Genomic DNA, 21,883 nt, shown 5'->3' with positions numbered 1-21,883 from the left:
CATGACATCTTATCGGAGCCATGACTTCAAACTATCATCATCTAGCAATCATGTCAATGGCAGCCTATAAAAAGGTCAAACTGCAAAGACCGTGCTGATGTAGGCTATATGAAGGACGCACAATAAAACGCCTACGTGCATGCATGGTTGGGGGGGCATGACATGAGATCAAAACATCAAACAGTTACAGTGTGTTAAGAGTCGTTACCTTCACACAAGAACCCGATGAGTCCCCAGATGAAATCGCTGCAGTTGTGGCAGAAGGTGGGCTTGGTCAGCGTGACTTTTTTGAAGCAGTGGCCGGGGGCGCTGACCTGGTACTTGTGGCGACAGCCCGGGGACTGCTGTGCCCTTTTCTTGCCCGTGACGGGACTGCCACCGGGGCTCTGATCCGTGACGCCAGCGCCGGGATTCCCATGCTTGATGGCATGACTGCATTCTGCCATGATGTCGCCTGCCTCCACCACCTCCAGTCCAGCAGAGCAGACACGCTTCTACCGAGAGCGCGGACGACGAGTATCAGCGATCAGAGTGTTCCTCGCGTTCCGGGTCGTAAAACGAGCACAGCTTCCTGTAGATCGTCTTTCCCAGGCGGCAGAAAGGCACAGCAACCCCGTCTGTCTGCTACGTGGTCAGGTCTCGTCATCCTACCACCACCACCACAGCCGAGCAGAACAGAACAGAACAGAACAGGGTGGCCGTGCTGTGCGGTGTTGTTGTTCACTTCCCCGCCGTGAAAGCTAATTAGCTGTAAAGTGAAACAGGGATTAAGTCAGGTCGGCTGGTAAACTCAGCAGACAAACGTTCGACAATCACATCCAGTCAGTCACAGTCAGTCGTGCACTTCCCCCCCGTCCCCGTCGCCCGTCCCCCCAAAAAACATTGATGTTGATGAAAAATGGTCGACCGCTGTCATCCACTGCAGGCTTTTGGCGACACCAGGAGTGTTTTTAATCTAGCCAGATCAACAAGTCCTCAGTTGAATTTGTTTTCATTTCGCCCTCACTTCTCTCATGCTTTCACGTCCCAAGTCCTCCTACTTCCGCCCACACATTTCCTAAACCAGATTTATCACACTTCCTTTCTTCTTTCCTTGTTTCCTTCCTGTAATAACACTGTAACACACTTGAATCAGGGATAGCCTTAGTAGTCTAGTGCAATTTTGAGGTATTTGTACTTTACTTGAGTATTTTCCATTACTCTTACACTTACTTCTACTCCACTTTAGTTTTGGTTAATTAGTTGCTATGTAGATTTGTATTATTATTACAAAGCATACATTACCACTTCAACCCTATATAATATAGGCCTAGGGTTGCAGTGGTGCTATATACATTTTGCCTTTTGGCCATTTGAAAATAGCTGATCAACAAGCTCACAATGCATTGTGATGCAAGGCATTGTGAGCTTGTAGATCTGCTATCTTCAAAATATTTTTTATCCATTTGAAAACTTGAAATGGGACATTCTGCATGCATACTGAGTACTTTTACTTTTGGAATTTTAAGTAGCTACATTTCGATAACACTTTTATGCTTAAAATTACTCAAGTATGCCTAGGGCCTACATTTTGAATTCCGCACTTTCACTTACAAGTAAAACATTTGAGTAGGATAGGCCTACTATTCCTCTCGTCTCCACCACTGCAGGGATGCAGGGCAGGCCGATGTGTCTGTGATTAAAGAAATAAGTAGCCTAATAATGGACCCTAATTCAATTCCAGTGTAGCCTACTGTAGGTGTAGGTATCTCATTTATCCTAATAGAAAGAGAACATGACGTCACACCATTGAAAGTAATAGGTTAGCTGAAGTGAAACCTCCCAAGATGGCACCACCTGATCATTTAACAATAAATGTGGGCGGAGTGGTTGCTCATGTAAATCCATTATTTTGTGGTATTTTAATTTGGCCTACAATAAAGCTATTGCAACAGAAATTATGAAAGTAAAATGGAAATGAAAATAAATATTTTCTTATAAAATTAGATTTCGTCATACAGGTCTTGTTATAGCTCAATAGCTGATGTTACTTTGATGGGTAGTAGCCTATAATATTCAGGCATCAGGATACAGAGTATTAGAGAATTGGACCATGACCAGATGGATACAATCTTTGAGATTTATTATGGCAGTTCAGGTGAATGGATGATAACTATGGTGAGGTTGGCAAACTTTTGGTATAGTGATGATTTTAAACTATAAAGGAAAGGAACAAAGAATGCAAACAGTCAAAATAGTCTACATATAGGCCTAATTAAGGGAAGGTAACAACATGATAAATCCACAAACAAACAAAGTAGGCCTACTTACTTCAAATAATTAATGCATCAACGAAAGAGGAAACATGAAACATAGGAAAACAAACTAAACATATAACTCAAGATAAACAGGGAACCAAACAAATGACAAACAGACTGGGGTGGGTGCAGCGGCATAGCCATGGGTGGGCCTGTGAGGCCTATAAGCCCACCTATTTCGTTTTTGTGCAGTGTGGTGATGCGCAGCAAAGAAAGACACCACAGTTTGATTTGATCATAGCTTAGTCAATTATGAAGCGATTTCTAAAATTAAAACATCTCCATATTGCTTTGGAAGTCCACTTTAATGACAAATATGTAAATATTTAAATGTTCGCTATTTTAAAATAGCCGATGACATGTACAAGCTCATATCTGTGCCCACCCACATTGTGTCAGGCCTATAGCCAGTTGGTAAATCCTGGCTACGCCGCTGGGTGGGTGCCTTTTAAAGGCCATCTACAATCACAGTGTATTCACTCAGTCAACTCAGTTCAGGTGTTACTAATAGGCAAGTAGGCTTGCTGCTGGGGGCCGGGCGGCTCGTAGGCTTGCTGCTGTTGGCCGGACACCAGCAAAAGTGATTTGAAAGTGAAATATCCCATTAATAAGACTATTTATCAAGACGTCATACGTTAGGAAGTAGCTATAAAACATTCTAACTTTAAGAAGGGATAAGATAACTAGAACCCTGTTTAGATTATGACAACATAACAGTGCAACTGCCAATGATTCATTTCCTGGTATTGCTGTAGAAAATGGGTAATCACAGTTTACATAGCCTATGGTCAGTGTTATATCCTGCTCGGATGCTGGAATTAGAAGAACAACTGTAAAAAAAATATGACTTTGCAATTCATGGACTCTGGAAAATGTATGAATGCACTGTCTATCTATATTAGTCATGGTCATAATGAACCTATATGAAACATGATGATGTCAGAAACTCAGATGTCTCCATACCTAATCTACCTGCAAATTGAAGAGGGCACATTGGTGGATTGCTCACAGAATATAATAATAACTAAAGGTGCAATTCTGGGAAATTGCAAGTGTGGTTGCCTACTTGTATTATACAGTATATTGTGATTGTGATGTCCCATGAAGCTTGACCAATCCTCAAATACATTATATATTGTCCAATCAGAAAAGGGACAGAAAAAGTCCAATTGAACACAGTGGAATTCAAATATGATTATTTTGGGGGGTCCCCAGTTCAAATATGATTATTTTGGGGGGTCCCCAGTTCAAATATGATTATTTTGGGGGGTCCACATTTCAAATATGATTATTTTGGGGGTCACAGCCTGAAGAGGTTGAGAACCACTGTCTAAGAAGGCCATTTTGGACACCAGGACCATGTCTGATGGCCCCAACACAGGTATAGTATAGCAACAGCAGCCATCATTCACCTATATAACACAGAGTTGCATACTGTGATGACAGTGTTTGCAATAAAACGTCTTCAGTGTGTTATTATAACTAAATCAGCTTCAGTCTAAACTAAAGTCAGCGTAGTCAGTCTACCTGTGGCAACATTTACGACCCGTGACCACACGTTTTACACCAAAAATGTGACTATTTGTATGTGTTTCAGTTCATGAATGTAAGCTTTTCAGTAATATATGTAAAAGTGTCACGTTACTAAGTCCTAAAAGGCCCCTCATATCTTGCTTTATATTTGCAGACTTACATTGAAGTCTTAACATCAATTATTAATCGTCTATGTAGTATTCTATATGAGGTGATAGATGTGTCATGTAGAGCTTTGTATGATATTGCATATAGCCCCTTTTCGACTGCAGCTTTAGCACCACACCACACCACACCACACCACACTACACCACACCACACCACACAAAAATATCTACATTTTCCATTACACAAAAGTACCCCTACCAGTAAGAAACAAATTGACCCTTTTCACTGTGATTATGATACAATATAAATTTGTATTACAACTATCCTATAAATTATAATACACTATAATGGATTAGAACTGTGATTATAATACACTATAAAGTATGAATGTAATACTATGATAATTATAATACACTATAATAGATTATAGCGGTAATTATAACACAATAGAATCTATTATCATGTATTACAACTACCTGGTGGTCTAAATGAAAAGTCAGTGGGTGATCAGTCATTATTAAGTGTTTGGCCCCGTTTGGCCTAGCCCAGACCTAGTGGTGTGGTGTTGGGCCAGTGTAAAATGGGCTTAATAGCGATAGTGATACACTATTTTCATTTGTGTATCCCTATACTTTTGGCCATAGTTTCACACTTAATCCTGAATTGAAGTGCTATTTCAACTACCTCCTGGTCAAGCATCAAGCCCTGGCAACAGAAGACTGTTAAATAAAATAAATATGCTTCAATAAATCCATAACCAGAAGAATTATTTCACAGCAAAATAAAACTCAGAGACAGCCCGGAGGCCGGACTATTCTTAAATTGTTGTATTTGGAGAGAGCAGACAAGAGGACAAAAACAGTCAGCATGCAATTCCATGGTTGCAGCTTTCTCTCTCTTACAATATGGTGGAGAACAATAGTATATATGAATTACAGTATAACCGTGAAACTCTTTGATTGGTTCTCAGATCATAACAATAAGACAGAGACACGTAGGGTATCTCTCTGTATTTTTCCACTAGCAGTGACATACACAGTGGCACAATATATACTGTATATTTATTGAATTCAAACGATATGATATTAACTACAACCAAAATTATCTAACAAAGAGACTCTGTCCATGGAGGTGCACATATTATACTCCACCATGTGTCCACCAGCATCCATGAAACATCCTAAGATGTGTTTGAATGAGTGTGACTCTGCAGTCCTGAAGCTTCATACATCTGGAGCAGAGTGAAGCATCATCATGGCTCCAGTCTGGGTCTGGGATCATCAGCCTCACCTCTGACCTGGAAGGAATGTGTGTGAGACATCTAACCCTTATAGAAGACAACATGTCTAGACTAGTGTACCATACCACAGGTTTACCTGTTTTTTGTCATTTGCCTGTTGGACTTTTAGCATGATTGCTGTTGCTGTTGGTTTGACCTGGGCTGATTCTAGGATCAGAACTTTTAGGGTAGCTCAGCCCCTATAAAGGAGTGGTGGGAAAGTACATGGGACATGGGTAGAGTGGACGCTTGGCAACCGGAAGGTTCCCAGTTCGATCCCAGGCTCCCCCCGAGTTGCTGTCAAAGTGTCCTTGAGCAAAACCGCTGAACCCAGAACCCCTAATAGCTCCCGATGAGCAGGCAGGTTGGTGACTTGCATGGTTTCCTCCTCCATCAGTGTATGATGAATGTAATGCACAATCTCTGTAAAGCACATTGGATAAAGGTGCTGTATAAATACACCATTTACCATTACTCAAGTATTGGACTTAAAGGTGATACACCATGCATTTAAAAAGTATTTAGGCCTATGTCATATTGTTTCTGTCCCAAAACACGTTTTTCAAAAGGTTTGAGGCTAAATTCTGACTAGAGAGCCTCTCTCATTTTCGAATGGATTTTCAGCTGCAGTACCACCTTTGGCCTGAACTGCGCCCCCCCCCCCCTTAAAATCTTTTTGAGAAAAAAAAAAAAAAAAAAAAACTTCAAAAACGGCCGTCGATGACGTCATCAACGGCAGCAAATCTGGACAGCTTGTTTTGAGAACCCGTGGGATGCTTTTAACCTCCGCCTTCCTAAAACCAGAGAAAGACACAACGGTCAGAAATGGGACTTTGTGAGGATAGAAGGTGCTAGTGGGACCCCAAAAAAAGGTTTTAAAATAGGAAAAGTGAAATTTCATGGTGTATCACCTTTAAGAACTATTTGGAAGTACATTTAGGCCTACTTTACTTTTTGGGTAGCATACTTCTACTCCACTACAACTCAGAGTCCACTACAATTATCTGACAGCTTCAGTTATTTGTTACTTTGGCTAATTCAATCAAAACATAGGCTACATTATAATCAGATTCAGTCTATGGTTGCATTCTGAGACAGCCTGTGTGTGAGAGTAGGCCTACTACCACCTACTGGTCCAAAACTGTACCTGCACCACATAGGCTACTCATGTTAGAACAAAGCTGCTTGCTTATGTTAGGTTAGAGGCAATTGCAACTCTATCAGTGGTGTTATGCTCAGTGGAGTAGATTTACTTAAGTACTGTAGGCTACTTAAGTACAATTTTGAGGTATTTGTACTTTACTTGAGTATTTACTATTTCCAATACTTTCACTTCTACTCCACTACATCTCAGATCAAAATATTGTATCTTTACTCCACTCCACTACATTTATTTGAAAACTTTAGTTAGTTACCTTGTAGATTCTTACAGAACATACATTAAACACTAAGTACATTTTTGTACTTTTACTCAAGTAAAATCTGAATTCCGGACTTGCAGTATTGATACTTTTACTTATATCCTAATTAAAATATTTGAGTACTTTCATGAACTCTATAGTAGCCTATACAAATAACAGTCAGTTTAAATTAACACTGGGGTCTGGGAAGAAATGATCAACTTGGGGTCTGTGAAATTGTAAAGGTTATCAGGGGTTTAGATGGTGTTATCCACCCTTGTGTGCAAAGTTGGACAGATCTCCAAAAGCAGCTCTCCCTTGGACCATGTTGGCCTTCCCTATGTGTACAGGATTCATCTGTTCATTAACATTCAAAAACAGAAACAAACAAACACCCCTTTAAGACAAACTGCTGTATGTTTTTGTACAATGATATTTTACTTTTGTATAACAGCTGTAATAGTGATGGGCGCTGTGATGAGACATCTTTAGACAATGTAGGCTACTGGACTGGTTGTGCTACAGGCAAGTGTTGTCGACTATGTTAGATATTTGAAATGGGGTAGGCTACTAGCCTAGGCAGGCAGGGAGCACAACAGCAGTATGTTGATGAGGTGCTGGACACAGCAGAAGTCAAAAAGCACACTCATATCTTAATGGAATAAAATATCTATTTAATTAGCCAATTAAGTATGCTTTTTTTCTAATAAACATTCTGCAGTCTGCCCAGAAACATGGCATGACACACATATAGCACAACACTGACATCTAGCGACTACTTGCAGCATATTCCATCATGAAGAGGAAGAGGAGAGGGGGGAGGAGGCAAGGAGCCCAGGAGAAGGAAGAACTTAGAGTAGGAGAGAATGGGAGGAGGAGATAGTAGGAAAGCCACAACGACAAATACATAGGCCCTATTATTATTTTATTTCTACAGCTGTTACAATTTGTAGACATTTGCTGCTGTCCAATTAGTCATTTGACATTAGTGTAATCATTTGACATGTTAGTGTAAGGATTTTAGATTCCCACTAGATGTCAGTCTAGGACAATGAAAACAAGTCTTTAAATACTTGAAATATTGTTCCATTTTAGTTTTTAATGGGGCCATCTCTGTTTATTGTTAGTATTTTTGTCAGAATATAATATACTAATTAACATTGTTCTAAAACAACAGCAGAATAATAATATTTGTTTTAGAGCAACGGTAATTTCCATTCTGTTTTGTTTGTACGAAATCAATCAATCTACTATCTATCTATCTATCTATCTATCTATCTATTTTAGAGATGCAAATTATCGATTAAGTCATTAATTGATAGTTGATAACCTATATCGATCGATTAACCGATTAATTGATAAGCAGCGTTTTTTAGGACCAAATGGAAAATTAGCGTCCAAAACAAAAAATAATGCAGAAACATAATTTCCTTGATGTTATATAACATTAACAAGCATCAACGAGCTTCAGAAGGACACTGCTGTCTCATTTCTCTCCAAAAGCCCTTGAATATGATGGAATATGTTTAAAGCTTACTGTGATTTTGTTAAGATCACATTTGATATCTCACACTCACCATCTATCTATCTATCTATCTATCTATCTATCTATCTATCTATCTATCTATCTATCTATCTATCTATCTATCTATCTATCTATCTATCTATCTGTCTCCAGGGTTACTTCAGAATTATGCAGAAATAGAAAAACGATCATTTGAAATGTATCTTATTGGCATAGACACTATGGCACATTAGGAGTCCACTAGTATATATTTATGGGCTAGGTCTATGTGTTTCTGGTAATATTACTGACCACTACTTTTGTATTACCGTGACAAAAAAATTAAGTCTGGCGAAAATGACCATCACAAGCCTGCATGGTAATGACCCCTGGCCTGCATGAGGGTACAGAGCATCTCCAGCACACAGACAAATCAAGAGTGTTCACTTAACTCTGAAAGTGTAATTTGTTGCTCTTTCAGAGTATCACTCTGGACTATTACCCCCGGATTTGATTGCATAATGTATACATTCAAATTTATAGTAGCTTGAGTGTTGCTGCTGGTAGCAACTTATACAAAACTGCTTGAGTCAGGCATTCATTTCAAGAAAAATACTCATTTAAAGGGGATGTATGTTATATAAATGTATATATCTAAAAATGTTTTGCTTTTTGTTTGTTTGTTTGTTTGTTTGTTTGTTTGTTTGTTTGAAATGAGCCTACCTGCCAGTGCCTACTGATGATGTCACCGGTTGGCAGGTTTCTGAACTGTCCAATGTGTCCATAGCCCACCTTTGAGACAGATTGAGTAGACAGAAAGGGAGCATCTTATAATTAGTAGTGGAGAGTTGGGACCAATTGTAGGTTAAAATAGGTGGTTCTTTAAGGTGGAGATTTGTAATAATGAATACAGTATTAATTGTAAAATATAGCTGCAATATTAATAATTATGTTGTTCTACGGGCAAGTGTTGTCGGCTACATGTTAGATATTTGAAATGGGGTATACCTAGGCAGGCAGGGAGCACAACAGCAGTATGTTGATGAGGTGCTGGACACAGCAGAAGCCAAAAACTAGAAAGGAATGACTTGCACACTCAATCAATTTGTAATCATTAATACAGTATTAATTGTAAAATATAGCTGCAAGCAGCGATACAGGGGCCAAGCAATGCAAGAAGCCAATATGCAAAAAGCAATATAAGCACAATAAGCCATAGAGACAGAAACTAGATTGAACAAAGCAGCCCATGCAGGTATAACAAATGAGCATTCTCAACAGCTGAGCAGAGTGCTGTTGAGCTGTAGCACTCAATAGGATGATGGAATAAAGACTGGATTGTACAAACAGTGAAAATGCTTAGAAACCATGTTCCTTCTTCTTTTGGCTATTCCCATCAGGGGCCGCCACAGCGGATCTGTTTCCATCTGCCTCAATGCACCTCTCCACCTCCATGTCCTCTCTCACTGCATCCATAAACCTCTTTGGCCTTCCACTTCTCCAATTGCCTGGCCGCTCCATCTTCAGCATCCTTCTCCCAATGTGCCCCTCACCTAATTTCTGATCGTGTCCCTCGTTGTCACTCCTAGATTCGTAGACCCCCATGTTTCACTTATGCCTAATCGGTGCCCCTTTGTACGAGGGTACAGGTGTTGTTGGCCTACAAGGCGGCTTACAACGTGATGTGAGGTTTTTGGAGTAACAGTCATGCGACAAAGTATGAATCAGGCTATATCACAGCTTTTCAACATCAACCTGAGCTTCATGGCAGGCACTGACTTAACTTCTCGCCTTCATTCTTTTTCTTGAAAAAAGAATGGCAGAGGCTACTTGCTACCAGTAAGACGCCTAAGGGCGAAAAGCGAGGTCACAGCATCTGTCTTGGCCATCTGTCTTGGCCATATATGCCATATATGGATTCTGTCATCTGACATCATACAAACAATCCCTTTTATGACCATATATGGAGATCACTGCTCTGAATATGTCAGGGGAACCACAGTGTCAGGCGTTAGAGACAGACAGAGATACGGTCAAGCTGTGACAGTTCACATACTAGTAAGACGCCTCAGGGCGACATTCTTGGCCATCTGGCCAGTGATGTATATCGGACCAGTTACCCATATATGGAGACCCCTGGTACCCATATATGGAGATCCATGTACTGTATATGGAGATATGCTGTGAGAGCCCAAACATGCTTACTCATTTATTCGTTATGTGTAAGTCCTATGACGTCTATGACATCTGACATCATACCCTTTTATGACCATACATGGAGATCCCTGTCTGTAGAACCAGCCACACAGATATGGGCTGTCTTGGCCATCTGTCTTGGCCATATATGGATTCTGTTAGTGTGGTATGTGGCCGATGTGGCCTCCATATATGGGCATTCCCATATGAAGTCCTGTTAGATATGGGCTTAATATTGATGACATCAGGGAACTCCATATATGGGCATAAAAGGGATTCTGTTAGTGTGACATCACAGTGAAGCCAGAGCGTGATGTCAGAGCGGCAAACCCATTCTGTTAGAGTGGTTCCCCTGTGGTTCCCCTGACGCATCACTGTGACATCACTGTGACATCACAGCTATCTGAGTTATTTGGGCTTTGTTGTGAAACTGGCAAACTGCTGAACAATGAAGTATGCCTATGTAGGCCATTGGACACTTTACATTCAGAAGACAAGGTACGAAATTGAACTATTATTTTCTAGATGGTTTTGCATAAATAGGCAGCCGATTGACAAAAGGACAAGTCATAAGTAAATGTATCATTACTATCCAACCACCACTGAAAATCACTTGCTTGAGCTCCTCTACAGTACACCAGTAGGGGTCACTGTAGCTAACTATAGTCCAACTCATTGCTGTTTGGCTCACAGCAAAAATGGCTCAGACTAGAGCAGCAGTTACTTTGCAAGTAAACGGGTAATACAGTTATACAGTTAAACAGTAGCTGTATTTCTTTCTTTCTTTCTTTCTTTCTTTCTTTCTTTCTTTCTTTCTTTAGCCCATTTATTGTTTATTTCCACCAATTGGAGGACTGAGAGAGAGGAAGCCCAGGCCTATATGGCCTCTAGGCCTATATGTTATTATTAAATAATTGTCTCCGACAGGCCGAAAGGCATGGCCGAGACAATGTTTTGCACCCTGTTCGTCGTCCGTGTGTCTCGGTGACTGTGTTCACAGACTGTGTCTGTGAACAGCTAATCTCTACACTGTTGGCAGCGATGCCAGCAAAACTCTGCAAGCACACTCCCCTGGGTGTCAGAACAAAACCTCTGCCCCACATTTTCACATGGGCCTGTTATAGCGCCACCAGGAGGCCTTTTTGTGCAAAACACATTTTTGGACAGTAGGCCTACTTCTACAGATTTTGTCCAAAAATCAGCTCTTGTCTTGACTATAGTCAAGTTTGCAGGATTGGTCCATTTGATCGGAATGCCTCAAATTATGAACGCAGTGTGTGATTTCCGAAATCTTTCACACACATTCCCACAAAGTCGAGGAACAAATACTTTCTCTTTTCCATTCTCACATTGGCCTGTTATAACACCACCAGTAGGTGAACACATTTTTGGAAACAAAATGCCTCAAATCATGAATGCAGCATCCGATTGCTGTGAAAGGCCGAAGAAGACATGGTACCCTTTTCACATTGGCCTATTATAGTGCCACCAGGAGGCCACAATAACCTACCTGTCCTGGAGGAGACCTGTGCTCGGAAGAACACTGCTATAGTATCAGTGTGTTGCAGATTAACTTTTTCATAGATTTCATAGATAGCTTCATTTGTTTGACAGCATGTTGCCTCAACCCTCAAACCTTCAGTACTTTGTCTGCTCTTTTTTCCCCCTGCAACAAACCCCTTTGCCCAAAATATTGGGCAAAGATTTCTTTTCCCCCTCAGAATAGGAATGATAAGGTTCAAGGTTTATGTACAAAAACACGTTCCTATACACCAAGGCCCTGTAATAACTCCCCTTGTCTAAAATGTAAATTCCATGATGATCTCGGGCCATAGGCCTACCATAATTATCTTTAGGTTAGGCCTATAACTGAAAACATGGAGCAGGAAGAGAGACGTTAGTGAAGAGATCAGCCTAGATATAGCCTATAGGGTTAAGGCAAAGCAAATAATATGTTGGCTTTTATAGTCTAATGTTGGATCTGACGGGGATAGGCCAACTGATCTACATGCTACAACATGTAAAGGTCTAATTAAGGCCAATTGCTACAAAACCTGTATATCTGTCATTTATGTATTTATTAATTTTTTGTCTCAACAGCACCTTCTATCCTCACTAAGTCCTATTTCTGACCATTGTGTCTTTCTCAGTTTATGGGCATCTCTATGTAAGCAGGTCTCAGAACGGGCTGTCTGATTTTAGGTTCCTTTGGTGACATCACAAAAGGGACCTATACTGCTACTGCTGTGCTGAGTGGGGGTTGGGGAGGGGTGGGAAGGTCTGAGAAGGAGGCGGGAGGAGCTGGGAGAGGGGTGGGGAGGGGTGGGTACTGGGTAGGCATGCTGAGCAGGAGGTGGGGAGGAGTGTGGGGCCAAAACTGGCTTAATAGCGCAGTCCTCCCACTCAGGACAAGGTAGTACTGCAGCTAAAAATGCTCTGAAAGCCAGGCAGAAATGACAGGGTCTGTATTCAGGAGTGGTAATTTATCTGATGCTACTAGTCTACGTAGCCTACTACTATACCAATTAGACGCCCTAAGGGCGAGAAGCGACCGTCAGGGCGGGCGGAAACAACAGACTTGTAAAGGGGGCGGGGCTTCAGCTGATGGCCCAGCACCAGCACTTGGAAAGGATGTGCGCATCATCTTGTTCTTTTAACCAGCTCATCCCTATTGGCCAGGAAAAAGTCGCGTGAGCGTTTTAAAGTTGAAATCATGTTGCAAGGCAAATGTATGGCAGAGTTACGTGAGAGAGCAAAAGGGGAACACACACTGGACGCGGAGGCGGCGCGGAGGCGGCGCGTAAAAAAATACGGCCCCGTTATTTGCAATGAACTAACCCCACACCGGCGGCGTCAGACGTGCGCAGCCGCGCCGATACGCCGCTGTTCTATTTTTCCAGCGTTGCCGCGCGGTGAACATGTTCTCCCATGGTTCTCCCCACCGGGGGAAATGGATGTGCTGTACGGCAGCGCGCCGCATCCAGTTGGGGTTACCGCGCGGCATTTCACGCGTCGATACCGCAACGGGACGCTGCGCAGCCGTCCGCGTTCAGTGTGTGCTCCCCTAAAGTGTCACAGCGTGACGCACTTTTATATAGGCTACTAAGTTGCTCCCTGACGGTCGCAACTACAAGGCTACTAGGCCCTACTACAATTATTATTATTAGGCCTACTGACCTACAAAAATAAGTAAAAATCGGATTATGTGCTGAATGGCCGGCCTGGACATTGTCCCCTAACTTTAAATTAAATTATAGGCTATACATAGGCTACCTACATAATTAAGTAGCCTATTAAGTCATGTGGTTCTTATTCAGCCAATTTGAAATCATGATTCAGCAGCGTCTAGCGAGCCATCACAACAGCACACAACATGAGCACGTAAGCCGAGGCATAGGCTGCCACAGGCTGGTATGCTTAATTGTAAAATGAAAATAGCCTACTGGTGGCTCATGCATGGTGATGCATCATAATCTAACGCCCACTCGAATATCATTGAGAGAGAGAGAGAGAGAGAGAGAGAGAGAGAGAGAGAGAGAGGTTACAAAAATACTCGCCCCCTTCTCCCTGACAACGCCTCCCCGTACGAGCGAGTGCTGCTCCAGCGCCGCGCAATAACAAACACGCTCAGTTCTCCACTCCGACAGCCAGGCGTGAAGAGTCACAACCCGACCGCTGCCAGTCTGTCTGCTAACGTGCAAACGAGAGCCCAGCCACCCGCTACCTCGGTGCGGACATGAGCCCGGGGACCCGGAGATGAGGCTCCGAAATGGCACCTTCCTAACGGTCTTATTGTTCGGTCTATGTGGACTCATCTCGCTCTCCTGGTACACCGCATTCAGCAGCTCTAAAGGTAAGGGAAGCCTGCCTGTGCGTTGGGGCCGGGGGGTGTGCGGACAGGCGGCATATACCTATACTACTGTAGTGTATAGCCTACACACTGTATATCTTGCTCATTCGTCTGGAGATTGTATGAATGTCTTGTGCTGCACTTGTGCGCAGTGGTGCTGGGTTGGAGGTAGCCTAATCTAGAGATAGAGATTGCAGCTCCGTTTGGGTGTTGGAGGCTGCACAGATAGAGACCATCGGTCCCTGTATCAGTGACAGCCTCAATTTACATTTGTCATGCATTATCTCCACTGTCTGCCTCTGCTTTCTTGATCAGCTTCACATCACCTCGTGCCTCACTGAATACATAGCCAGCCCGAGCCCTACATACACAAGACGTTTTATTTTTTAATGTGCACATGCCTCTGCTGCTGAGACAGCGAAAAGCCTGTGTCGCTTCTGAACCAGGTAGGATAGCTAGTCGTGTGTGGTGCTGGATTGAAACAAAGTAACAACAGTGTTGTGGTTTCTCCTGCACTTGGCTCCCCGAAAGGACCCTGCACACTCTTGTTTGGACGGAATTAACATTTCATGAATGATCCTCTTGACAAATAGGGCAAGGCTCGGTTTCCAACCCACAATCCCCTAGAAATGGACTGTTTTAGATGCTTGCTTAACAATATCATTTTTAGAGCAATTGTTCCAAAATAATGCTGCGCGCTGACTGAGTGCAGAGACGATTCTGGCTGTACCACTTTTCTTTTGAAGTCACTCTGCAAGCCAAGACGTGCCTGTTCAATTGTGCCAAAAGTCCTTTGTCCTGACTGTGTGATGGCTAGAAAGTTCATGCCAGGTTCAGGTTGCATCCCTGACATTGATGCTGCATGGCCCCTGCCAAGTGTTCAATAGAACTGTTACTGTTTAAACAAACCAAAGTGTACTCTTTATTTGTCTTGATTCAGAGCCCAATTCTGACATGATCCCTGATAGTCTCCATTTATAGCCACAGTATCCTGTGTCACACACCTAGTGGGTTACATTTCTGACCACAGGATAGTGTCGTTGTTGCTGTTGCTCCTGTTTTGGCTAGGCTATTTAACTATTTTGAACAGACCACAGTTGACTTTCTCTCCATCTAAAATTATACCAGCTTTCTCTCACCCTGTTTGCCATACCAGCCCTGATGCCACATTTCAGAGAAATCTGGTAGGACCTGTTTTGCCCACATATTCCACACCTTGAAAGCAAAACAATGGTCTCTAGACCTCAGTCCACACAGCTCTACACAGACTAGTTATTGGACATAAGCTGGATGGCACCTGCTGGGCTACATTATACAAGATGATGTACTTTCTCTCTGTTTGTGCTTGCATTTGTGTATTTTCTCCGCACAGAACCACAGCCTCTATGCACCACCTGCTGCCTCTGTTTTTGGATTCCCTATGACATACTTGTGTGGGTGTACTTGTACATCATAACGGGGGAATGTACTTGTACATCAAGCTGCCTCACGCCACAGAAACAGGAGATAGGCTCCTGCCCTATGGGGCACATATAGCAGCTTATTTTTCTTTTTCAACAGCCTCTGTGGACATGTCCAGCTGCTCCCTCTGTTTTTCAGGAGAGCAGATACATTCACATACTGTACACATTTACACATTACATAGAGTGACACTTTCCTAGGATGTTTCCTGCCATGCCTTACTTTCGGTACATCTTCATCCTCATCATTATCGCCAAGTTCCTGAGGAAGGCGTGCTGTGGCTTGCTGCATCCTGTCTGTTCGTCATGAGTGCCTGAGTGTGCTCTCACATATTGATTCTTACTGATGGTAATTAACTAGGGGGACTGTGTGTGTGTGTGTGTGTGTGTGCGTGTGCGTGTGCGTGTGCGTGTGCGCGAGCGTGCATGTGACTGTGACCGTTTCCTCGTCTCACTGCCTCTCTACAAGCCAGCAGCCCAGCCAGCACTTGGGCAAATTAATTCAGTCAAGCAAACAGCTAAACGTGATTGCAGAGGGGCTGTTTGATACATTTATTCCAACGGGACCTGGGGCTGTTTCAATCTGAAATACACTGACTGCTCAGCAGCATACTACCACATGCCAGTGTAATATCAACAGGGCAGGAGGAGCGGGGGTCCCCGCCCCATAAATACACATTCGGCAAATGAAATTGACGAATAAATTAGTTTGTCTGTGGAAATATTGCATGACTACTGGATGGTGTGGCTATTGCATTAAAGCTATACGCTAATATTTCTGTATTCTTCTACTGTATGTAGTAGCCATGTACCACATAATATGTAATCATCATTCAAGCAAAACCCTTTGCTTGCAGAGGGCAAATGGCAAGGCATTAGCAGCCTTGTTTGTGTAGCAATATGGGCCTTGGACTCAAAAGTACTGCTAAAGCAGAATCTTTATGAACAGGCAATGCTGAGAACACTTCTACATACAGCACACTTAATATCTCAGCTGCTGTGATTTTCAAGACAAACAGAACTTGCTTGTAGCTACTCTGTGTTGTATTTCATAATTAGACAGTATTTAAATGTACATTATTTTGTGTGTAAGTGATGAACAGTGAAAGCACTAGTTGAATATTCCTAGATTACCTCTATTGGCAAACCGTAATCACCTCAAGGATCAGAGACATAGTGCTATAGGGATAAAACTAGACAAGGAACATATGGATGAAAGCGACATGAGGTCTTTGCCGCATGAAGGCCCATGATGGCACTGGCAGACATTTGAGGGTGAGAAGTTCAGTCATCCATGAGAGACTAGAAGTAGAACCGCTGCTCCTTGACTTGGAAAGGTGGTTCGGGCATCTACTGTAGTACGGATACCTCTCGTCTCGAGGAATCCCCAGGAGGAAGTTGTTAACATTGTTCTGGAAAGGGAAGACTGGAAATCTCTGTTGGAACTGTTACTCCCGTGACCCGATTCCGGTTAAGCGGTTGAAGATGGATGTCTTCAAATGCCTTCCATCCTTCTCTCGTAACCCCCGTCACACATTTTCAGCCCCACCTGTTGTAGGCCTCTAAGGATGGTGTTGTCAGCTGGTCCGTATAACACTAACTACAGGCCAAAATACCAGCTTGAGTGCATCCATGCTCCTTGGGGGATGAACGCTACTATTTTGAAGATTCCATTAGGCCTTTCTTCAAGTGCCACCCATAGGCCCTGTTATTTGAATGAAATGTTGGTTAGTAAGATGTTATGCTATACACATTTTTGTTCTTGTACAGTATTAGGTTCTATATCTGCTCTTGTTATACTAACTGAATAATCTAAAGTGTGAGTTACTATTGATGTTGAATTGAACTAGAAAGTGGTTGCCGTGACTATATTCTGCAGCAAGTTAACTGTCGTGAAGCTCGACCAATACTCAAGCTAGCACCACTCCTCAAATGTTTTTCCTTCAATTTCCAATTGCGTCTGATTTCCATCAATTTCCATCGATTTCCAATGGCAGCGGAAACGTTTACCTAGTAAAAATAAAGTTTCCCCAGAACTACAGTGTGTTGCCCTTTGGGCAACCACACTAATATGACAATTATTTAGTTTTGGCTCCTCAACAACTGCAGCAACAAGACACAATGGCAAAGAATAGCAATGAAGTAAAATAGTAATAATAGTAGAAATCAATAAAATCGTAGATCAATGTAACATGACGTTTATTACAGTAGGTGTTGTTGGCATGTGTCCTACTGTGAAGTGAGATTTCTCTAATTGGGTGCATTAAAATGTTACCATATGTTTACCAGTGATAGGATATGACGTCACATGGTTGACTGATATACTGAGGAATTTGTTTGGTTAAAGGTCAAAGTTCAGAAAAATGCATTGTGGTGGCTTGCCACAGTTTGGGAAATCTCTGCTGTAACACCCTGAATGATACTTTACAGCAGTCTCTGCATGGCTACGGCAACAACACACACACACACACACACACACACACACACACACACACACACACACACACACACACACACACACACACACACACACACACACACACACACACACACACACACACACACACACACACACACACACACACCACCCCACCCAATATATCCCCCAGTATTGACCATGGCAATTAGATGCAGACAATTTGCAGCTTTCACAGTCACGTCACAGATGAGTAACCATTCTCTCTCTATCTCTCCACTCATTGTGTCGGTCACACAAACACAGTCATAGAGGCCACAGACCTGTGCACACATACTGTTTGCACGCACACATAAATACACACAGGATGCCTACACAGATATACAGATGGCTCATGTGATTTAATTACATCTCCCAGAGCCAGGAGGTTATCTGTAGCATGTCTCCACATGCTTCGCCATTGCCTGAAACACAACACAAACACACAACCTGCACTGCATGGCGTGCTTCTTCTCATGGCCTCAGTTTCACGTGTGTCCCTCTATAGCCTCTATATGTCCATTCTTCCTGCAACTCACCCTACATATTGTTTTGCTTCAGCACTTGTAGTGATGAAATGCTAAATAGCTATTGGTGACTATATCTATCATAATGTATTTTTGAAATCCCCAAATTAGGTTATTTAACCACTGAATTACAGTACTTTGTCATAATATGAATAGTTGCTGAAATGTCTGATCCACAGCTTATACATTTGCTGGAGATTTTTAGGAAAACGTTGGAACTTTCTGGCAGTTTGGGCTAGTACATAATGGCATGCCCAATTGCCCATAAGTGGTTAAGCCAAATGTAATTTCATTGACAAAGAAAGTATCTCCTATTATGCGTTTGCAGGTAGAACTCTTTTCGCGAGAAGCTTTGCATTTATAGTCTAGCAAACTATTCTTTTACCAGACGCCAAGGCCCAGCTGAGGTTAAAATTCTGTGAACATGGCAGCTAAACATTAATTCATAAAAACAAGTAGGCTATTAGTAAACAGTGACGGTGTACTGCAGTATCAATGTCCATAACCATGTGTTGCCCTGGTTGCTGGCTCGCCCGTTCATCCACACCCGCCAACATGGAGATTAGGGATGGGACGATAATCGTTATTATCGTTTAACGTTTGTGATAAAAACACACACTTTAAATTTATCGTGAAATTATCCTCCATCATTCACCTTTTATTTGCCAAGCTGAATATCTGGTACCACTTAAACCCTCGGACGGACCTGGAAATAACATACTTGATACAGTCTTTTTCTTTCTCTCTACCAAATCTTGTCAAAAATAGCCAATCTACAAGCTTTTTCAAGTTCATTTTTTTCCACTTTTTTGTCATCGTGACACGACATTTTCATATCGTCCCATCCACTCCAAGGGAGATGGAGAAAGTCAGATGGTGTGTGTATGTGGGTGGGTGGTTGGGTGGGTGGGGTAAGTACTGACCTCGTACTGCCTATCGACCTCTTTTTCTTACCATCCTCCTCTTCTTTCTCTGGCGTTCTATCCCTGAGATGAGTAGAGTAGGGGTATTGTGTAACTCTGCTGGTTTGAGGAGACACCGATATTCCCCCTTCGCCACGGGACGTCCCACTGAGGAACCCTCAAAAGATGACACTGGAAATAGGAGCTGTGTGTGTGTGTGTGTGTGTGTGTGTGTGTGTGTGTGTGTGTGTGTGTGTGTGTGTGTGTGTGTGTGTGTGTGTGTGTGTGTGTGTGTGTGTGTGTGTGTGTGTGTGTGTGTGTGTGTGTGTGTGTGTGTGTGTGTGTGTGTGTGTGCTGGCAAATGCATTATTTGTGTGAGGACTAGGGGTGACAGGGAGGGGTTGGGGTGGCAGTGGGTGAGGTCTTCTTTTGGGAAATGGGTAACATGAGGATTTCCTTGACGGTTTGGTCAATACTGGGGGATAGTGATAGCTAGATGTGTGTGTGTGTGTGTGTGTGTGTGTGTGTGTGTGTGTGTGTGTGTGTGTGTGTGTGTGTGTGTGTGTGTGTGTGTGTGTGTGTGTGTGTGTGTGTGTGTGTGTGTGTGTGTGTGTGTGTGTGTGTGTGTGTGTGTGTGTGTGTGTGTGTGTGTGTGTGTGTGTGTGTGTGAGTGATACAGGTTATGCCATAGCTATGTGATACAGGTTACAGCACCATTGCTTTACGTGTCATGTTCACTTTCACTTTGGACTTAATGTCTCTGTGTCCTTGTATGTGTGTGCGGCGGGTATGCATGCCTGCAATGAAAGAAAATCTAATGAAAAGCAAGATGAAAAGGCCTTTCCCTGAACCCACAGCTGCTTTCTTGTCACATCCAGTAGTAAAGGCTCCTAATTCATCAGAGTGTCTAAGACAATGATGCTAACATGGCCTCCATCGCCTTTGATCAAACATTACCTTTTCATGTGCGATGCATTCTGGCATTCTGCTGGAACGAGAGAACGAAGTAATGAAGAAAACATAGGTCAAAGAAACAACAACCAAAAAGCTACCTGTTGTTGTTGTTGTTGTTGTTGTTGTTCTTTTCTCCTTTTTTATTTTTTATTATGGTAACATTTGACTGGAGATGGAAAATTAGCTATTTCAAATGTCATACTCCATCATGATTCAAAATACAGGCCTGTATACTGTGAAGTAAGTTATAGGATATTGTTTCGTTATCTGGCTTCACTAACTGCTCGGTATGTCAACCCATGATGTTTGCAGCATATCACAAATATCGAAAAGATAGACCATTCTCCTGGAAGCAGTGTGGCATATTTAAAAATGATTATAGCTCGGTATGTCAACCCATGATGTTTGCAGCATATCACCAATATCGAAAAGATAGACCATTCTCCTGGAAGCAGTGTGGCATATTTAAAAATGATTATAGCTAACTATATAAGACAATTAAGAACAATTCAAATATAGGCTAATTCCGGCTATTAGTTAACAGTTAACAGTTCACTAGCATCCTCACCCTTACTGCGCATAGTGCACACGCGTGCACCGTGTGCCAGCCTGCCAGGTATCCTTGTTCTAGCTGTATCCTTGGTTTCAGGGGCTGAATAGACTAAGTAATGTCCCTCCTCCACACCCCCATGGATCTGGTTACTTTTGGCTGTTGTTAGTGCTAAACCCACTAGTTGGGATTAATGCTTGATTGAAACATTCTACTTTCTCAGTATCTGGATTCAAAATGCACTAGAAATGTAAAAACCTTCCCCCTTTTTTGGAGCTGTGTGGAACACAAGCTCCCTATACGTGGCCGTGTGTGTGGGTCTGTCTGTCTGTCTCCGTGTCTCCGTGTCTGTCTGTAGCCTGCAGTAACCTTTTCTGACCACACATGTTAAGGGAGGGGCGCTGTTGCACACACACACACACACACACACACACACACACACACACACACACACACACACACACACACACACACACACACACACACACACACACACACAGCTCCACTTCGAACAGAGGTTCGATTTTTTAAAGAGTAGCCAATCATTTTTTACCCCATTTTTCTCCCGAATGTTGTTGTTATTCCAATTAATTCCTCCCCACACATTTTTTTTGCATCCTACTGACTCACCTGCCCGTGAAGAGCCCCCACTGGGAGGATGTAGAACTTTCATCCTACTCCTCCCACCCAACACTCCGGACGGATGCCGCCCCTGCCCGTAGGAGTACATGCAATGCCGGAATCCCCCATCCCGACATGGGCCAATTGTGTTTGTGTTCACATTGACGCTCAACAAAGCCGGATGTACCAAGGTGGATTCAAACCCACAACCTCCGTGGTGCCATAGCGCCACCTGAGCACCTATACT

The 21,883-nt window shown here is 42.6% G+C and overlaps 2 protein-coding genes across 2 annotated transcripts in view; one reads left to right on the top strand and one right to left on the bottom strand.

Annotated features, from left to right (window-relative positions):
* Positions 1-805, bottom strand: part of dgkq (diacylglycerol kinase theta) — a 36,544-nt gene extending 35,739 nt beyond the window's left edge. The window contains exon 1 of the mRNA XM_080745827.1: positions 209-805. Coding sequence (XP_080601953.1) covers positions 209-446 — 238 coding nt within the window. The 5' untranslated portion in view covers positions 447-805. The remainder of the gene's footprint in view (positions 1-208) is intronic.
* Positions 806-13,905: 13,100 nt separating this feature from the next.
* Positions 13,906-21,883, top strand: part of mgat4b (alpha-1,3-mannosyl-glycoprotein 4-beta-N-acetylglucosaminyltransferase B) — a 196,919-nt gene continuing 188,941 nt past the window's right edge. The window contains exon 1 of the mRNA XM_080745815.1: positions 13,906-14,170. Coding sequence (XP_080601941.1) covers positions 14,074-14,170 — 97 coding nt within the window. The 5' untranslated portion in view covers positions 13,906-14,073. The remainder of the gene's footprint in view (positions 14,171-21,883) is intronic.

This window comes from Nannobrachium achirus (assembly GCF_963921795.1).
Source record: "Nannobrachium achirus genome assembly, chromosome: 17".
NCBI lineage: Eukaryota > Metazoa > Chordata > Actinopteri > Myctophiformes > Myctophidae > Nannobrachium > Nannobrachium achirus.
Note: the sequence above shows the minus strand (reverse complement) of the source record. Positions and strands in the feature narration are given on the sequence as shown.